Here is a 17,203-nt window from a genome sequence, read left to right on the forward strand (position 1 = left end):
TTGCAGCAAATAAAAAATATAGAGAAAAACAATACCATCTCTTGTGCAATGGATGTGTCAAAACCCTTCACAAATACAGTTTGAGAGCGTGATCTTTCATCTTTATGGAATAAGCTGCTCAAGTTGCTAAAACTATTAACAATGGAACAGAAATTGTAAGATGTGGGCATAAGGCAAGATATTGAAATGGATCAGCAGAAGAGATTAAGGCGCATTCATTTTTGGTAAAAACAAAAACTCTTCGTTAATTAAAAAACATGTTTACAAAATTTTACCAGAATTACATAATTATTTTAATTTAAGAGAACACACAGATCACACCCTAAACAAATAAGAGTGTACCAATAATTACCTTCTTCTATCAGAGGTATATTCACCCTTTTCGTGAGCTATATCTATTTTGATGCGTCGTTTCAACAACTCTGTATTATCCAACTGAAGAGCCTACGATTACAAAAGCAAATTGATTTTCAACTCAATGTCTTCGCAAAGAACAAGGGTTCTCCAAATAAGAAAAGATGATGCGCGAGGCATAGCAACTCATACTCAATATAAATATAAGAAAACTTAGACGTATAAATGTCAACCCTCCATCACTTTAAATGTTATGCGGAGACATGGGGTTGAAAGATGTAAGTCGCCATTCGGGAATATAGGCATGAAGACTGAAAGGGAAAGAAGGCATTCGGGAATATATTTTCTGTGTTAATCAATATGACATGTACAATATTTATACACACGTTAAAGGAATACATTCCCTATGTCATACACTGAATTATGGGATCATTCTGGATTTATGGGATGTACATTATCCCTAATTTAATCAGGAGTTATCTATGACCGCAAATTACCTCCCGAGCTAAAACGAATGTTTTACCAAACAGCTATAAGACATGTTATCCTCTATGGTAGCGTATGTGGGGCTTTAATGAGACAACATAAGAAAATAGTTAGAGTAGCAGAAATGAGAATGAATGAAAGGCAGCCACACTGAGGACTAGAACTCTTGTAAAAACTAAACCTCTTATTAGAAGTGCGTATGTTAGGCGCTAGGCTGGCATAAGTAGGAAATAACTAACTGCTTGTCAGTTAGCAGTTGAGTTAACTTAAATAGGAGGTGAATACACCTCAATTAGGTAGTTTTTGAGAAGCAAGTAGATGGCACAACTGATTCATAGGGAATCAATTGGAACTCCCCCAGAAATTGTAATTCTCTCTTCTCTGTTTGGAATCACTCTGATTCTGGATAGTTGTTTCTTCTTCTCCCAGTGTTCATTTACTCTCTATTGAAGGTACCAGTTCTAACGCAAACTATAAAGGTAAGCATACGCCATGATCGTATTGGACGAGATATTGGGGTGGCGCCTATCAAGGAGAAGATGATGAAAAATTGGTTAAGGTGTTACAAATATGTGCAAAGATATTTGGAGGCAATAGTGAGAAGGGTTGATAACATGATTCTTAGTCCTGTGAAGTGGGGTAGAGGGAGACCCAAAACAACATTGGAAAATATTTTTAAAAATGACCTCATGATCAATGATAAAATTTGGCTATTGAGCTCAATGGCGTAGGGTAATCCACATAGCCAACCTCGCTTAGTGAGATAAGACTTTTATCATTGTTGTTATTGTTTTTTTGGAAGTTCTAAACTGATTTGCACAGACTACACGAGGTCACAAAGCTTACTTTTTGTGATGCTTCTGCTGTTGCAAACTCAATATGTCCAGAACCTATAGACCTCCCCTCGCGATCTGTATGGAGTCGAACATCAACAACTTCTCCACAATCTTTGAAATGATTTTCCCTGAACAATTTGGGAATTAGAAAAAAAAAATACAGAAAATAATCAACAAGAACATGGAATAAAATACATACACATCAGCGCGTTCCACATGGTATGGAATGTTTTTAACATATATTGTCTTTGATGCCGCAAATTTTTGTTTAAGAGTAGCAGAGCTTTTAGGCTGTAAAAATCAGAGAAATCACATTATATAACTGATTTTGTAATTTAATTTGAAGGAAGAGAGAATACAGGTCACAAGAAGTCACAAGACAAATGAAATTTCAGCAGCCAAAGGTAAATTTAAATGCTTACGCTCTTAAGAGGAGTGTTGGAGGCATTTCTCTCCGTTTCTTCCTCACGGTCCTCGAAATTCTTTGAGTCTTTCACAGGCTGCAGTGAAAAGAAGGCACTAACAAATTAAAAACTCTACAAATAAACTATATGCACAATGTCGGTTCAACAATACAATATGATAGAGAAAAGAATTACCTTCTCTTCGGCAAGGGATGTATCAAAACAGTTCTCAAATACAGTTAAAGACAGAATTCCTTCACTCTTCTGAACTGAGTTGCTCAAGTTCCTATGATTTTTAAAGAAACATATTAGTGAAGATGTGGGCATAAGGCAAGATATTGAACTGAATCATTAAAAGAGATTAAGTGCTTGTTTGCTGTTGTTTTAAAATAAGTAATTAAATACATTTTTAAATATTTTATAATACTTACATAATATTTTCAATAAAAATCAACTTAAGCTGTTTTAGTGCCTTTCTCATAAACCAGAAACAAGTAACTCAAGAAGAAAAAATAATATCATAAAATTGTTATATTTTTTCAAAACTAATCCAAATGCATCCCAAACAAGAAGAGTTTATAATAATTACCTTCTATAGAGGATATATTCATCCTTTTTCTGAGCAATTTCAACTACAATAGGGCGTTTCAACATTTCTGTCTTATGCAACTTAAGAGCCTATGATTACGGAAATAAACTGATTCAAAACTTAACACATCATTGCACAGGACAAGGGTTCAACAAAGAGAGGCATAGATGATGCATGAGCCACACCAACACAAGCACAATATGAGAAAACCTAGACTTATCAATTTAAATCCTTCATCAAATAAACTACATGCTAGCAAAGACTTGGGACTGAATGGTGCATGCAGCTAATGGCACACAGAAAGAAAAAGCTTGGTGATTATTGTATAATGTCGATATATACAGGATAGATTTATCATAAATGACCAGGATAACACGCAGTATAAAAGTCGCCAACTAAGAACCAGTTAAAACAATTTTACGGTTGCTTGATTTAAAAAAAGCTAACGTCAAGTTTGTAAGAGTATGACTTCTATATTTGGTTCTGTTAGCTGTATTCAGTTGTAAGTTTGTTATGTTGTTACAAGTACAACCTTTCAGTTGTTAAAGTTGACACCAAGAGCGGGCTATCAGCAGCCTGAATTTAAACATCTCAATATACAATCAGCAGTGTAATGAAAAGATTCAAAGTTGCATTGTCGAAAATCCCTCCCACATTTTCTCACTCTCTCTTCCGATTCCTCAAATGGTATCAAGAGCGTGTACCGACCATAAATCATGTCATCCCTTAGCAATCCTTTTTCTTCTTGTGAGAATCGATTTCGTTCCAGTACTTCGATCACTTACTCACTTAAGAAGCACCGATACCTCTAAATAATTAAGTGTCTTCGTGTCGGACATTTATCTGACACAGACATCTGTCGGAATCTTCTTGGACACAGCTCAGACACTTCTCAAGAAACTAAGCCGACACATTTTCTTAGCTAGACACGTCTACGACAATCTGTTAGAAATCCTTAGTTAGAACCACACAACACCACAAAACCTTAGGCTTAAGGCAATGGGTGTGTGTGTTCTTTATTATATATGCACTTGTGCACTTGCTAATCTTGGCAATGTGGGACTTCTTTGAGTTACCACTTCATTATCTCTATTACTCCCCCTCAATTGGGACTCCAATTTTTTTTTTTTTTTTTTTTTTGCCTGTGCCTTGAACTCCAGCGGGAACATCAGTGGTCGTCGGACTTGTGCTCCTTCGTCTGAGTCTGCCTTTCGACTTTCTTTGTCTGGGCTAGTACTCTAGCGGGAACATCGGAGTTCCTTGGACTTGTGCTCCTTCATCTGAGTCTGAGGTCTTGGCTTGCGCAAATGGGACTGCCATTTTTGCTTTTTTTTTTTCAATCTTTTTTTTTTTACTTTTTTTTTTACGTTTTTTTTTTTTTTTTGAAAGCGGAAGTCATGGCTTGGATCAGACCAGCTCTGATACCATGTTAGAAATCCTTAGTTAGAACCACACAACACCACAAAACCTTAGGCTTAAGGCAATGGGTGTGTGTTCTTTATTATATATGCACTTGTGCACTTGCTAATCTTGGCAATGTGGGACTTCTTTGAGTTACCACTTCATTATCTCTATTACTCCCCCTCAATTGGGACTCCAATTTTTTTTATTTATTTTTTTTTTGCCTGTGCCTTGAACTCCAGCGGGAACATCAGTGGTCGTCGGACTTGTGCTCCTTCGTCTGAGTCTGCCTTTCGACTTTCTTTGTCTGGGCTAGTACTCTAGCGGGAACATCGGAGTTCCTTGGACTTGTGCTCCTTCATCTGAGTCTGAGGTCTTGGCTTGCGCAAATGGGACTGCCATTTTTGCTTTTTTTTTTTCAATCTTTTTTTTTTTACTTTTTTTTTTACGTTTTTTTTTTTTTTTTGAAAGCGGAAGTCATGGCTTGGATCAGACCAGCTCTGATACCATGTTAGAAATCCTTAGTTAGAACCACACAACACCACAAAACCTTAGGCTTAAGGCAATGGGTGTGTGTGTTCTTTATTATATATGCACTTGTGCACTTGCTAATCTTGGCAATGTGGGACTTCTTTGAGTTACCACTTCATTATCTCTATTACAATCACTTCAAGCAAAAAAAAGATTTATTTTTTTAAAAGTTAACTTATTTATATGTTAAATTCTAAAAAATCATTCAAAAATCTAACCTACAAAAAATCTTTTGAAATATCTTAGTTATTTTAAGAAATATGAATCTTCTTGAGATTTATGTTTTCCATATACTGACCTTTTCCCATCCTCAGTCTCTAGCATCTGTTACTGTAATTTCAGCATCTATATCTCTGAGACAGCTGACCACACCTGCAGCAACTGCTCATCTATAGTCACCTAACCCCTCGGAGTCATTAACTTCTTACACAGCCTCCACACCTCCATCACGCCTACCCACCAACCGGCATCCCATGTGGACCCGTGCCAAGTCTGGCATTACAAAACTAAGGCTTCACCATACACTTCTTTCTCAAATTGTACCTACATCAGCCAAACAAGACCTATCTGATCCCAGGTGGCAGGCTGCCATGTCTTAGGAATTTTATGCATTCGTGAGGAAAAAAACCTGGCCCTTGGTTCATCTACCTACAATCTGCCAGCCCGTTGGGTTGAAATGGGTCTTTAGGGTAGAAGAGGCCCCTCATGGTACCATTAATAGGTGCAAGGTCAGACTTGTGGCCTCATGGTACCATTAATAGGAACAAGGATTCCACCAGAAGACAGGGACTTGATTATTGTTAAAGAGCAAAGGTTGAGTTAGATATAGATTATTGAAGTTGCATGAGTCTGGCCCATATGCAGTTGTATCTCATACTTTATACTACATGTTGTACTATAATCTTAATCTAGTATTATAAATATCAGGCAGACTGTACTTGACAGATCATCTCATTGCAGTTTCTCCAAATCTCTCATCTCTTGCCAATCTTTAATTCCATCTTTAAACTTTACATAGCATCAAGAGCCTACAAAGTTTAAATCAACCCTTCTAGGTCAGCTTCTCCCCAAAAATAAACCATATCAGCTGCCACAGAGAAACCAGACGAAGGCTATTTGAGGGTTATAAAACAAATTGACCTGTGGATCTTGAAGAAGTCAACATAATGACGAAATCGTGTGTTCAGTGAGCAACCACATAGAAGTTTTTTTGAAAGTGGTCCACGTTTCAGGGACTGATTAGGGCACATTTGAGGTCTAAGAAGGGACCGGTCGTTTTAATGGTTGTTATAGTAATTTAGGGGCATTTCGGGGCCAAACAATGTGCTTTACTGTCATTCCAGGGCTGAATACACGAGCTTATGGTGTGAGCCTTTCATTCTGTCAACTTTTTTTGGGTTTAATGGACTGTTCTTTATTTTGGTGGCGTTGATAGCTGAGCTATGTCTGGAGACAACAATAAGACTAAGGCTCTCACGAGAGCTCCAAGGGCCCTGGGTCACTAAGATTGTGACCACTTCTTCCAAACTCGTTGGTGATAACTATGTGGAGTTGAAGTACTTGGTGGAGGTCAGCCTTGGACGAATGGAAAATGATAGACATTTAATAGAGAAGTTAGATAGCTACTTGATAACAATAGCTTATGTTCCATCTGGACACCAGCTGGCGGAAGTTCAAACTTTTTTGTCGATCAATAGCTCACTTGCAATCATGGACTAATAGATATCGATTTACGATCATAAAGGGGAATATTGAAATGAAAATACTATTTGGGATAGAATATTTCTTACATTTTCTTTTCTTCTGTAAATAGCACCACGACAGGGTGTAAATATTAGGACCGATTTTTACCAAGTAGGAGTTTCTTGTGAATTTCAAAAACACATAGATTTCTTGTAAGCAAGCTGGGCATTATCGATATTATATGCACCATCAAATTTGCAGGTTGTAGAAACATCAACAATAATAAAGCATGAACCAAAGTTAAGAACAAGGTAGTAAGTTGTTTCAGGAATCAAAAGAAAACAATATAAGACACAATAACATCAAATTGGTCAAATGTTACCAAAAGTGTATATGAGAAGTACATTGCGTAGCTTTTAAATGTAAAACAATCTTTAAAATGCTTTTGGAAGTTCTAAAATGGTTTGCACAGAATACAAATAGTAACGAAGCTTACTTTTAGTGCCGCTTCTTCTGTCAAAAAATCAACATGCCCAAAACCTTTTAACCTCCCTTCATGATTTCTATAGAGACGAACATCAACTATTTCACCACAACCCTTGAACAGATTTTCCCTGAACAATTTTGAATTTAGATAAATAAAATAGAATACAATAAAAAGCATCAGCAAGAAAAATAACACATACACATCAGCCCGTTCCACACTGTATGACAAGTTTCCAATAAATATTGTTTTTGATGCAGCATTTTCTACCTTCGGGTTACCAGGGGTTTCAAGCTGAAAAACTCCAAGAAACAACATATCATATAACTCATTTGATCATTAGCATTGCAAGAAGAGATGGTACTGTCAATTATAACATCCTTGACCTCTTTTGCATAAGTCAAAGTCATAAAACTAATGAACTTTTCCGCAGCTATAGGCATACACATTATTTACTTAAAATAAAATACCACATTAAACAGCCAAATAAGCAATGAAGAGAGATTAATGCAACCTTCAGCATATGATGCAATAAGTCAACAAGTTAGAGAAAAATTACCTTGTCTTCCAAAAGGGATGTACGACAACCCTTTATCAATGCAGATTGAGGCTGAAATCTCGCATCCTTATCGAATGGGCAGCTCAAGTTTCTAAATTTATTAACAAAAAAACGAAAATCAGAAAATGTAGAATAAGGGAAGATATTGAAATGAATAAGAGATTCACATCCTATTTGATTGTTCTGAAAAAATAACTTGAAATATGAAAAATTATAATATTATTGCTTGAATAGAATATAGTGGGTAACTACATTATATAGAAGAAAACTAAATATGTACACAATCTCCAAATAAGAGAACACATCTCCAAATAATAAAAATAATTTCCTAATAATAAATAACAAATAATATAATATTAATTATAATATTAGACCTAGAGGCAGTAAGCTGAGTTCTTAGCGATGGTCCGCGATCGCGATTTGATAACACTGAATAAGCCTGTTGATTGTAAGCTGAGTTCACACTCTGGCGAAACAGCAGAAGAAGATTGTGATGTTTGACGATTGTGATGAGCAACAATCACAGTGATAACACCAGTGGAAGGTGTGCAAATTTGTCGAGTAGCGCCATCTTCGCAAGTAACAGAGCCTCAAGTTCATCAATCGAGTGCTCTGCAAAACGACTACTAAAGAGAGTGATGAGATCTTCGTAATAAGAGGGAAGTCCTTGAAGAAGAATATCAAGATGCTCACGAGGTGTGATTGGATCACCAATCGCAAACAAGGAATCAATGATACTCTTTATTTGCAGCAGAAATTCGGAAACTGTGCGATTTCCCAACATTGCGCTACGCAACTGTGTCTTGAAACCTATCTCCGTTGCTTCATTTGTGATCAGCCAAAGACATGGGTATCTTGGGTTCACTGGGCTGAGCATTGGTTCAATACTAATTTCCATGTTTCTACTGGGAAAACACCATTTGAGGTGGTGTATGGCAGGGCCCCTCCTAAAATAACTCGTTGGTTGCAAGGAGAGACCAAGGTAGAAGCTGTTCAAAGAGACTTGATTGACAGAGATGAAGCTCTACGTGAATTGCGGAGCCAATTGCTTCGTGCCCAGGAGAAAATGAAGTCTTTTGCTAATAGGAAGAGGAGAGACTTGAGCTTCACTGTGGGGGAGTGGGTTTTTGTCAAGTTGAGAGCCCATAGACAAAACTCTGTGGTAACTAGAATCAATGCTAAACTTGCGGCAAGGTATTATGGGCCTTATCCCATTGTGGAATGCATTGGAGCGGTTGCATACAAACTGAAACTTCCAGCTGGATCAAGGGTACACCCGGTTTTCCATGTATCTTTGCTCAAAAGGGCAGTAGGAGATTACCATGAGGAGGAGGAGCTGCCAGAGCTTTTGGAAGAGGACCAAATGGGGACTTATGAACCTTTAGCAGTGCTAGCAACAAGAGTGATCAAGAAGCACAATGAGGAAGTCAAACAAGTGCTGGTACATTGGCAGGGCAAGTCTGCAGAAGAGGCTACTTGGGAGGAGGTCATTATGATGCAAAGTCAATTTCCAACTTTCAACCTTGAGGACAAGGTTGCAGTTGAAGGAGGGGGTATTGATAGGACCCGAGGTGTTAAGGCTAAGCCAGGTGAGGAATTAATTCATACTAAGACAAAGAGACCCAGAATCTTTCAGGTTTATTCTAGAAGGGGCAAGAAGGGGATTGCTGACCAAGTTAGTTAAAGAAAAGGACAAATGCAAAGGAGAGCTGGCAAGATTAGTTGCTGAATATAAGGAATAGGAAGGAAATGTGGAGAGCATCTTTTTGATATTGTAATTAGTGAGAATGATGAGGAAGTTGTAACTTCCTCTACGGAGCCTAGCTCTGAGTAAGGAATTGAAGGGCAAAAACTCCATTCCTTTTGTAATCCACTTTTGATCATTCAATAAAGCTCTCGGTTATCACTGTTTCTTACTCTGCATTTTCTTATTCTGTGTCTGAGGTCCTATTAAGTTATGTCCGTCAAAGCTTATACGAACACAACCTAAGTCTAAGTCAAAAAAAATTACCTTCGATTGGGGGCATATTCACCTTTTTCCTCAGCTATACAAACTTTGATGGGACGTCTCAACAACTCTGTATTATCCAACTCAAGAGCCTATGTATAAAATAGAAAATACATTCTCAGCTCAATTTGTCATCACATTAAACAAGGACTAATAAGCATATATGCACCAAATCCATAGCAGCAGAAGCACTATATATTTATATAAGCAAACCTAGACAACAAAAATCAACCCCCATCACTTAAAATAAAAAAGTCATGGACCTGGCGTTAAATGGCAAGTGTGGCGAGCAGTGTAAAAGTTGTAACAATGAACCAAAAAACGAAACTGTTGTTGCATGTTTTAAAAAGTTAACACAGTTATTTGACAACACTTGCTTATTACACAAATAAGATATGGTACCACATTATTAATAGCACTATATAACAGGCATGTTAATAGCACGTTATAGCGGCGCAATAGCACTATAGCGTAGCGCCCTGGGGGTTCACCGCTATTTGCTGCTATTGTCCGCTATTTGTCGTTATAGCGCTCGAAATAACTGGAAGCCATGCACTAATAAAGCATCATAAAAGGACAATAGCAATCATACAAGTTGGATCTTTAAAGAAATACAACACACTTTTAATGAAATGATCGGCAGCAATTTCCCCATGTCAATTGCAAAGAAATACATCTCCTATCAACATAATATAGTTATTCAGATATTAACAGGATGAATATGCATATTTGTGATGCTAATCCAAACTAGATTCCAAATACAAGACTATATACTGTTTGAAGACCATATGAATAGTTACCATACCCATCAAAATAGCAGGTAGTAGAAATATCAACAATCATCAAGCCGCAACCACAGTTAAGTACAAGGTAGCTAGTTGTTTCAGGGATCAAAATAAAACAGAATACTTGAGAATAGAAAGAAATGACAAAATTAATACAATAACATCAATTCAAACAAAAATGACCTAAAGACCAAAGTATGTAGCTTAGTTTTAAACGGTACAACAATTTTTTAAATGCGTCTAGCAGTTCTAAAATGATTTTCAATTTTGCATAGATTACAAAAGGGCACCATGCTTACTTTTTGTGCTGCTTCTGATGTTGAAAACTCCACATGTGCAAAGTCTTTAAACCCCCCTTGGTAAGCTTTATGAAGCCGAACGTCAACAATATCTCCACAATCTTTGAAAAGATTTTCCCTGAACAAATTTGAAATTAGAAAACTAAAACAGAAAATAATCCAAAAGCACCAGCAAGAAACATAATACATACATATCAGCTCGTTCCACACCATATGTCAAGTTGGTAACATATATAGTCTTTGAAGCAGCATTTTTTTCTCTTGGGTTTGCTAGGGTTTCAGGCTGCAAAATTCCAGCAAATAACATATATATCTTACTTGAATAAAATATTCTGACTGATTATACTATGAAGAAAATTACATTATATATATATAAATATATATATATATATATACACATTTTTTACTTTCTCTCTATTTTCTTCTTATTTTTCTCCTCTCCTCTCCACTCCATTTACATTTTGAAACTTAAATGGAGTGTCAAACAAAACTTTATCCATGTAAATATTAAAGCATGCTTGCTACTTTCGTTCATTGAACGTGAAGGGAAAGTATTTTTTAATAAGTAATGAAGATTTATTTGTTTTTTAAAGCTTTAAAGAATATTCAGCTTAGCTTTAAAGAGCTTCATTTGCCATGTTAATTAGCTTTTTCACCATGCTTGGCAAACATTGTTCTTCACACGTTCGAATAAACATAGCACGAAGTAAAAGACTGGAAGGACGTTTCTATTTCCGGCTGTATTGTAGGTTGGGGGAAAATTGATCAGGGTTACATTGTGGTTAGTCTAACATGGTGAGTTAACTTTGTTAGTGGAGTGGGGTGAAGTGCATATTTTTGCTAAAATTGGGGTTAGGTGTTATAGTTGCAAATTGGAGGGGTGTTAGTGTAGTTTAGTCTATATTGCATGCATCCAGCTTGTAACATATATATTTTATCCTGGGACCCCGTATTGGTAAAAATATCAGCCAACAGATCTTTAGAGCAAATATAAGAAGTCTGTAGTACTACAAAGAATTTTCTCCCTAATAAAGTGACAATCAACTTCTATATGCTTTGTTAGTTCCATGAAAAAACGGATTAGAAGAAAGATACAAAGCTGACGGGTTGTCACATACTAAACCCATAGGACTAACCGCACAAAACTTCAACTCCTCAACTAAGTGCTTAAACCACAAGAGCTCACATGTGGTATGAGCCATAGCACGATACTCAGCTTAGTGTTTGATCTAGCAACAATACTTTGCTTCTTAGTCTACTAAGAGATGAGGTTTCCACCTATAAAAACTCAACAACAAGAAGTGGATCTCCTATCACTTGCATCACCTACTCAATCTGCATCTGAATATACAATAATACTACTATGCCCTCTATCAGTACCTTTTATGCAGTGACCGATTCAGAAATTATAGATTGAGGGGGCAACATACATGATAATATGTTAAATGTGACTACCAAAGAAAAAAAATGTTGCTTCAAAATATTTGCCCACTTATAATTTTGAGAGTATTAAATGATTTTTTTTCCAATAATGCCATTATGGGAAGAATAAAAATGATAGATACGAATAAAGTTTAAATAGTAAAATTAAATAAGAAACTTGATAATTTTCTAAATTTTAACAAATTTGATTACATCTTTTAATGTGTTTGTTACTTTTCTTTCTAGATACAGTTATTCTTTCCAAAAAAAAAATTAGATATCTCTCGGTGGGCGTTGAATAAAAAGTATTTTCAGAAAAAAAAAGAGCAAAAATGTTTGAAAAAAAGAAAGAAAGTGAATGTGTAATTTCTGACAACCAAAAAGTTAGTTATTAAAGAAATTAAGACAAATTAAGCCTAAAGAGTATGAAACCCCTCCAATTTTAGATGGCTACCAACGAAATAGTCTTTTTTTAAATCTGATTTACTTCAGGGCGTTCAAAAGCATTCCCTTTCTATTGATGATCTTTTACTTCTATCTGGATCCAAGGTAAGATCTCAAGTTTAGATACTTGATTCGATGAAATACATCGATCAAGCAACCATTTATCCCAAAAAAATAAAGTTATTGGGTAAGTGTCACATAATGGTTTTATATTATTATTTCTAACACGCCCCCTCATGCAAGAGTCCGTTTGGGCTTGAAGCGCACAGGAACCTACCATGTGTTTTAATTCATTTTTTATTAGAAGAATTGGAGGCGGGAAGGGCCGAACTCTAGACCGCTTGGTCATAGAGGCTGTGGTACCATGTCAAGCAACCAATTATCCCAAAAAGATTAAGCTGTTGGGTAAGGGCCACATGAATGATTTTATATTATTATTTCTAACAACATCCAAAAGATACAGAGAAAAATTACCTGATGTTCCACAACAGATGTACCACAACCCTTAAAAAATGCAGTTAGAGGCTGAAATCTTTCACTCGTTTGGACAGAGCTGCTCAAGTTGCTAAAATTATTAGCATGAAAAAGAAATTAGAAGATATGGTCAAAAGGCAAGATTTTGAAATGAATAAGAAGAGATTAAGGGCTCATTTGTTTGTTCTATAAAGGATATGTTTTAGTTAATAATCTTGTTAAGAAATTTCAATAATTGAGAAAACACCTCAGCAAAAAAAAAAGTTGTATCAGTTCTTACAAACAAACAAAAGAAATTACAAAGTTATACCCCTTAAACCTTAGACACACACACTCTAAGAAAAAAATTAAAAGAATAATTACCTTCTATTAGGAACATATTCAACCTTTTCCCGAGCTATACCAACTCTGATGGTACGTCTACACAATTCTGCATTATCCAGCTCAAGAGCCTACAGGGAGTATACATGAAAAATATATCTCTTAGTTTCCAAAGGTACAAATATCTTTGACATGCTTTTAGCACTTCTAAAAAGATTTGCACACACTAGACCAGGTTACCAAGCTTACTTTATGTGCAGCTTCTGCTGTTGCAAACTCAACATGTCCTAAGCCTTTAAACCTCCCTTCACAGAGACGAACATCAACAATTTCTCCACAATCTTTGAAAAGATTTTCCCTGAACAAATCTTAAATTGGAAAACTATAACAGAAAATAATTCCAAACCACCAGCAGAGAAAATTAATACATACAAATCAGTCCGTTCCACACGGTATGTCAAGTTTCTAACATATATCGTCTTTGAAGCAGAACTTTCATCTCTTGGGTTACCCGAGTTTTCAGGCTGCATAATTCCAGCAAATAACATGTAATGTAACTTATTCGACAATTGGCATGTACAAAGATAAGATATTGGTCAATTACAATATGTTTTTCCATGGAGGTAGCATAAAAATCTCAAGATCCTGAACCTCTTTTACTCGAGTCAAAGCCATAAAACAAATGAACTTGTTGAACTTGTGTATCAGCATTTGAATTAGTTATTTTGTTAGCTGTTTGACTAAGTTTCTAGAAGTAGTTTTTAATTATTGTTATTTATCAGCATGTTTATGTTAGTGCCTATTGTTTAGGAAGTCAGTTATTGTTTTTAAATTTCATTCTGTTACAATAGCATCTGTATTTAAAGGCAGATAATTATTCAATAAAATTAGTATTCTCTCCACTCAGTTTTATTGTGTGTTACGTTGAAAACACCAACAAATTGGTATCAGAGCCTTCTTCTTAGAGGGACCTGTGAGTGAATTGAGTGAAACCCTAGACACCTTGCTTCAATTCATCAAATAGATGGATTCTGAAACTCCCTACACATCACTAGCACCACCTGTGTTTGATGGTGATAATTATCATATCTGGGCAGCAAGAATGGAGGCACACCTAGAGGCAAATGATCTCTGGGAAGCTGTTGAGGAGGACTACGAAGTTCTTCCATTACCCGCCAATCCAACTATGGCTCAGATCAAAAATCACAAGGAGAGGAAAACAAGGAAGTCAAAGGCCAGAGCTACCTTATTTGCTGCAGTCTCACAAGACATTTTCACCAGAATCATGACAATAAAATCAGCATTTGAAGTCTGGAATTTCCTCAAAGATGAATATGAAGGAGATGAACGGATCAAGGGAATGCAAGCATTGAATCTGGTTAGAGAATTTGAGATGCAAAAAATGAAGGAGTCTGAAACAATTAAAGAGTATGCTAACAAGCTTCTTAGCATTGCAAACAAGGTGAGATTGCTAGGTGTTGAATTTTCTGATTCAAGAATTGTTCAGAAAATACTGGTGACAGTCCCAGAAAAATTTGAAGCCTCTATTACTTCACTGGAAAATACTAAGGATCTGTCAAAGATCACGTTGGCAGAACTTGTAAGTGCAATGCAAGCCCAAGAGCAAAGGAGCAAAATGAGGGATGAGGTTTCTGTAGAAGGAGCATTGCAAGCCAAATTGCAAATCAACCAAGCAGATAAGTACAAAAAGAAGAATTACAAGAAGAATTTCAACAGTCAAGAAGCAGCTGCCAACACCAGCAAAAGTAATGAAAAAAGGAACAAAGAATTTCCACCTTGCAAGCATTGTGGCAAAATGGGTCATCCTCCTTTCAAATGTTGGAGAAGACCCGATGTCAGGTGTGAAAAGTGCAACAAGCTAGGACATCTTGTGAGAATTTGCAAAAGCAATTTTCAGCAGAAGAATGAAGCTCAAGTTGCTGGTCAGCAAGAGGAAGAGCAATTGTTTGTAGCAACATGTGTTACAAGCAGTAGCTCAACTGAATGATGGTTAGTGGACAGTGGTTGTAGCAATCACATGACTCACAATCAAGAGCTTTTCAGAGAGTTGGACAGATCAAAAGTTTCAAAAGTCAGAATCGGTAATGGTGTTCTACTTGCTGTTGAAGGAAAGGGAACCGTAGCCATTGAAAGTTGCAAAGGTACAAAATTAATTCATGATGTTTTGTATGTGCCTGAGATTGATCAGAAATTGATAAGTGTGGGACAGTTACTTGAGAATGGATTCAAAGTCAATTTTGAAAATAAGCAATGTGTGATCAAAGATGTCAATGACAGAATTATTCAACATCAAAATGAGAAACAAAAGCTTCTTGTTTGATCCCATGGAGGAGGAGCAAGCAGCATATCCAGCCACTGAAAACAGCACAGAGGTTTGGCACAAAAGGTTGGGTCATTTTCATCATGCAGCTGTGCTGAATATGCAAAGAAAGGAGTTGGTTCGTGGCCTACCTCACTTAGATTCTGAATTACCAAGCTGTGAACATGTCAATATGGCAAGCTTACCCGGTTACCATTCAAACAGTCAAATTGGAGAGCAACAGAAAAGCTGCAATTGATCCACACAGATTTGGCTGGACCTCAAAGGACAGCTTCACTCAAAGAGAGTAAATATTACATCATCTTCATAGATGATTTTTCCAGGATGTGCTGGATTTACTTTCTTCAGTCTAAGTCAGAAGTTGCTGGTGTATTTTGGAAATTTAAGTTGTGGATTGAAAAGCAAAGTGGCTGCATGATTCAAGCTCTAAGGTCTGATAATGGCAAGGAGTACACTTCAGCACAATTCACCATGTTTTGTGAGGAAGCGGGCATTGAGCATCAATTAACAACTCCTTATACCCCACAGCAAAATGGGGTTAGTGAAAGAAAGAATCGAACAATAATGGAAATGGCGAGATGTATGCTTCATGAGAAAGGGCTACCTAAGGAATTTTGGGCGGAGGCTGCAAACACTGCAGTATTTTTGCTAAATAGACTCCCCACCAAAGCTGTAAATGTCAAGAATTGAGAATTGTATGTTTGAATTGTGTGTCCTTCTGTTGGAGGATTCTCATATATATAGTATAATACAATCCCTAAAAATCTGCTAAATTGTTATAACTGCTATCCTATGCTAATTAAAGATATAATTGCAGAATTGCATGATTACAGCTCTGCAATAATGCAAGATTTGCCAGCTTAAATGCTGCAGTAATTCTGCCAGCTCATTCCATTGACATCCCCCCTCAAATTGATGCTGATGATTCTACAAGCATCAATTTGCTAACTAGGAAATTATGGCGCTGACGTGTCAATGATTTGGTGAAGATGTCAGCAATTTGAACAGATGTGGAGACATGAGGTAGAGTGATAACTCTGCGGTCATAGGCTTCTCGGATGGAGTGACAATCAACCTCTATGTGCTTCGTCCGTTCATGGTAAACAGGATTTGCTGCAATTTGAATGGCACTTGTGTTGTCAGCATGTAATGGAGTTGGTTGTGATTGTAAGAAACCGAGTTCCGAAAGAAGACCACACAACCAAATAATCTCACAGCATGCTGCTGACATGGCACGATATTCTGCCTCTGTGGATGACTTGGAGACCGAGTCTTGTTTCTTGCATTTCCATGATATTGGAGAATTTCCGATAAACATACACCAACCAGTAGTAGATTTCCTTGTGTCCGGACATCCAGCCCAATCAATATTAAATCCTTTTTCCTCATTTTGCTTACTGTTTCTCTTTACTGTGACTTTGGTTTCCATCAAATTGGTCCGACCTGCCGGATAATCACGAGACTGATACCAGTGCTGGAAATCTGATTGATGCCACCGCAGAAAACAGCAAAGAAAATGGATGCAAAGGTTGCAGCGCTTGAAGACGAAGTAGCTCATCTTCGTACTACCCTTGTCCTGATGCAGGAGAAAGCTGACAACAATCAAGCGCAGTTGCTTGAACTCCTGGCCCAGAATGTGGGCAAACCAACGCCAGAGAAGGAAGACTCTGGGAGTATCCGCGATAACCCCAACCCTGTTAGATCGGAGAAGGAGAACGGAGGACCTTCTTATGTATCTGGTTGGACTAAGCTTGATGGAGGACTCTTGGATGAATTTAGGAA

The 17,203-nt window shown here is 36.9% G+C and overlaps 1 protein-coding gene across 5 annotated transcripts in view; it reads right to left on the reverse strand.

The window, feature by feature from the left end:
* LOC130734661 (nucleolin 2-like) overlaps positions 1–17,203 on the reverse strand; it is a 62,947-nt gene that overhangs the window by 2,510 nt on the left and 43,234 nt on the right. For all 5 annotated transcript variants that reach the window (XM_057587173.1, XM_057587171.1, XM_057587172.1 and 2 more), the window contains 17 exons: positions 13,513–13,604; positions 13,330–13,438; positions 13,123–13,211; positions 12,760–12,850; positions 10,611–10,702; positions 10,420–10,537; positions 9,339–9,427; positions 7,328–7,418; positions 6,971–7,062; positions 6,781–6,898; positions 2,670–2,758; positions 2,276–2,366; positions 2,099–2,176; positions 1,876–1,967; positions 1,687–1,804; positions 353–444; positions 36–132 (listed from right to left, as the gene is read on the reverse strand). In XM_057587173.1, the coding sequence (XP_057443156.1) occupies positions 36–132; positions 353–444; positions 1,687–1,804; positions 1,876–1,967; positions 2,099–2,176; positions 2,276–2,366; positions 2,670–2,758; positions 6,781–6,898; positions 6,971–7,062; positions 7,328–7,418; positions 9,339–9,427; positions 10,420–10,537; positions 10,611–10,702; positions 12,760–12,850; positions 13,123–13,211; positions 13,330–13,438; positions 13,513–13,604 (1,638 nt within the window). The remainder of the gene's footprint in view (positions 1–35; positions 133–352; positions 445–1,686; positions 1,805–1,875; positions 1,968–2,098; positions 2,177–2,275; positions 2,367–2,669; positions 2,759–6,780; positions 6,899–6,970; positions 7,063–7,327; positions 7,419–9,338; positions 9,428–10,419; positions 10,538–10,610; positions 10,703–12,759; positions 12,851–13,122; positions 13,212–13,329; positions 13,439–13,512; positions 13,605–17,203) is intronic.

The sequence above is a fragment of the Lotus japonicus genome, chromosome 1 (genome assembly GCF_012489685.1).
Source record: "Lotus japonicus ecotype B-129 chromosome 1, LjGifu_v1.2".
NCBI lineage: Eukaryota > Viridiplantae > Streptophyta > Magnoliopsida > Fabales > Fabaceae > Lotus > Lotus japonicus.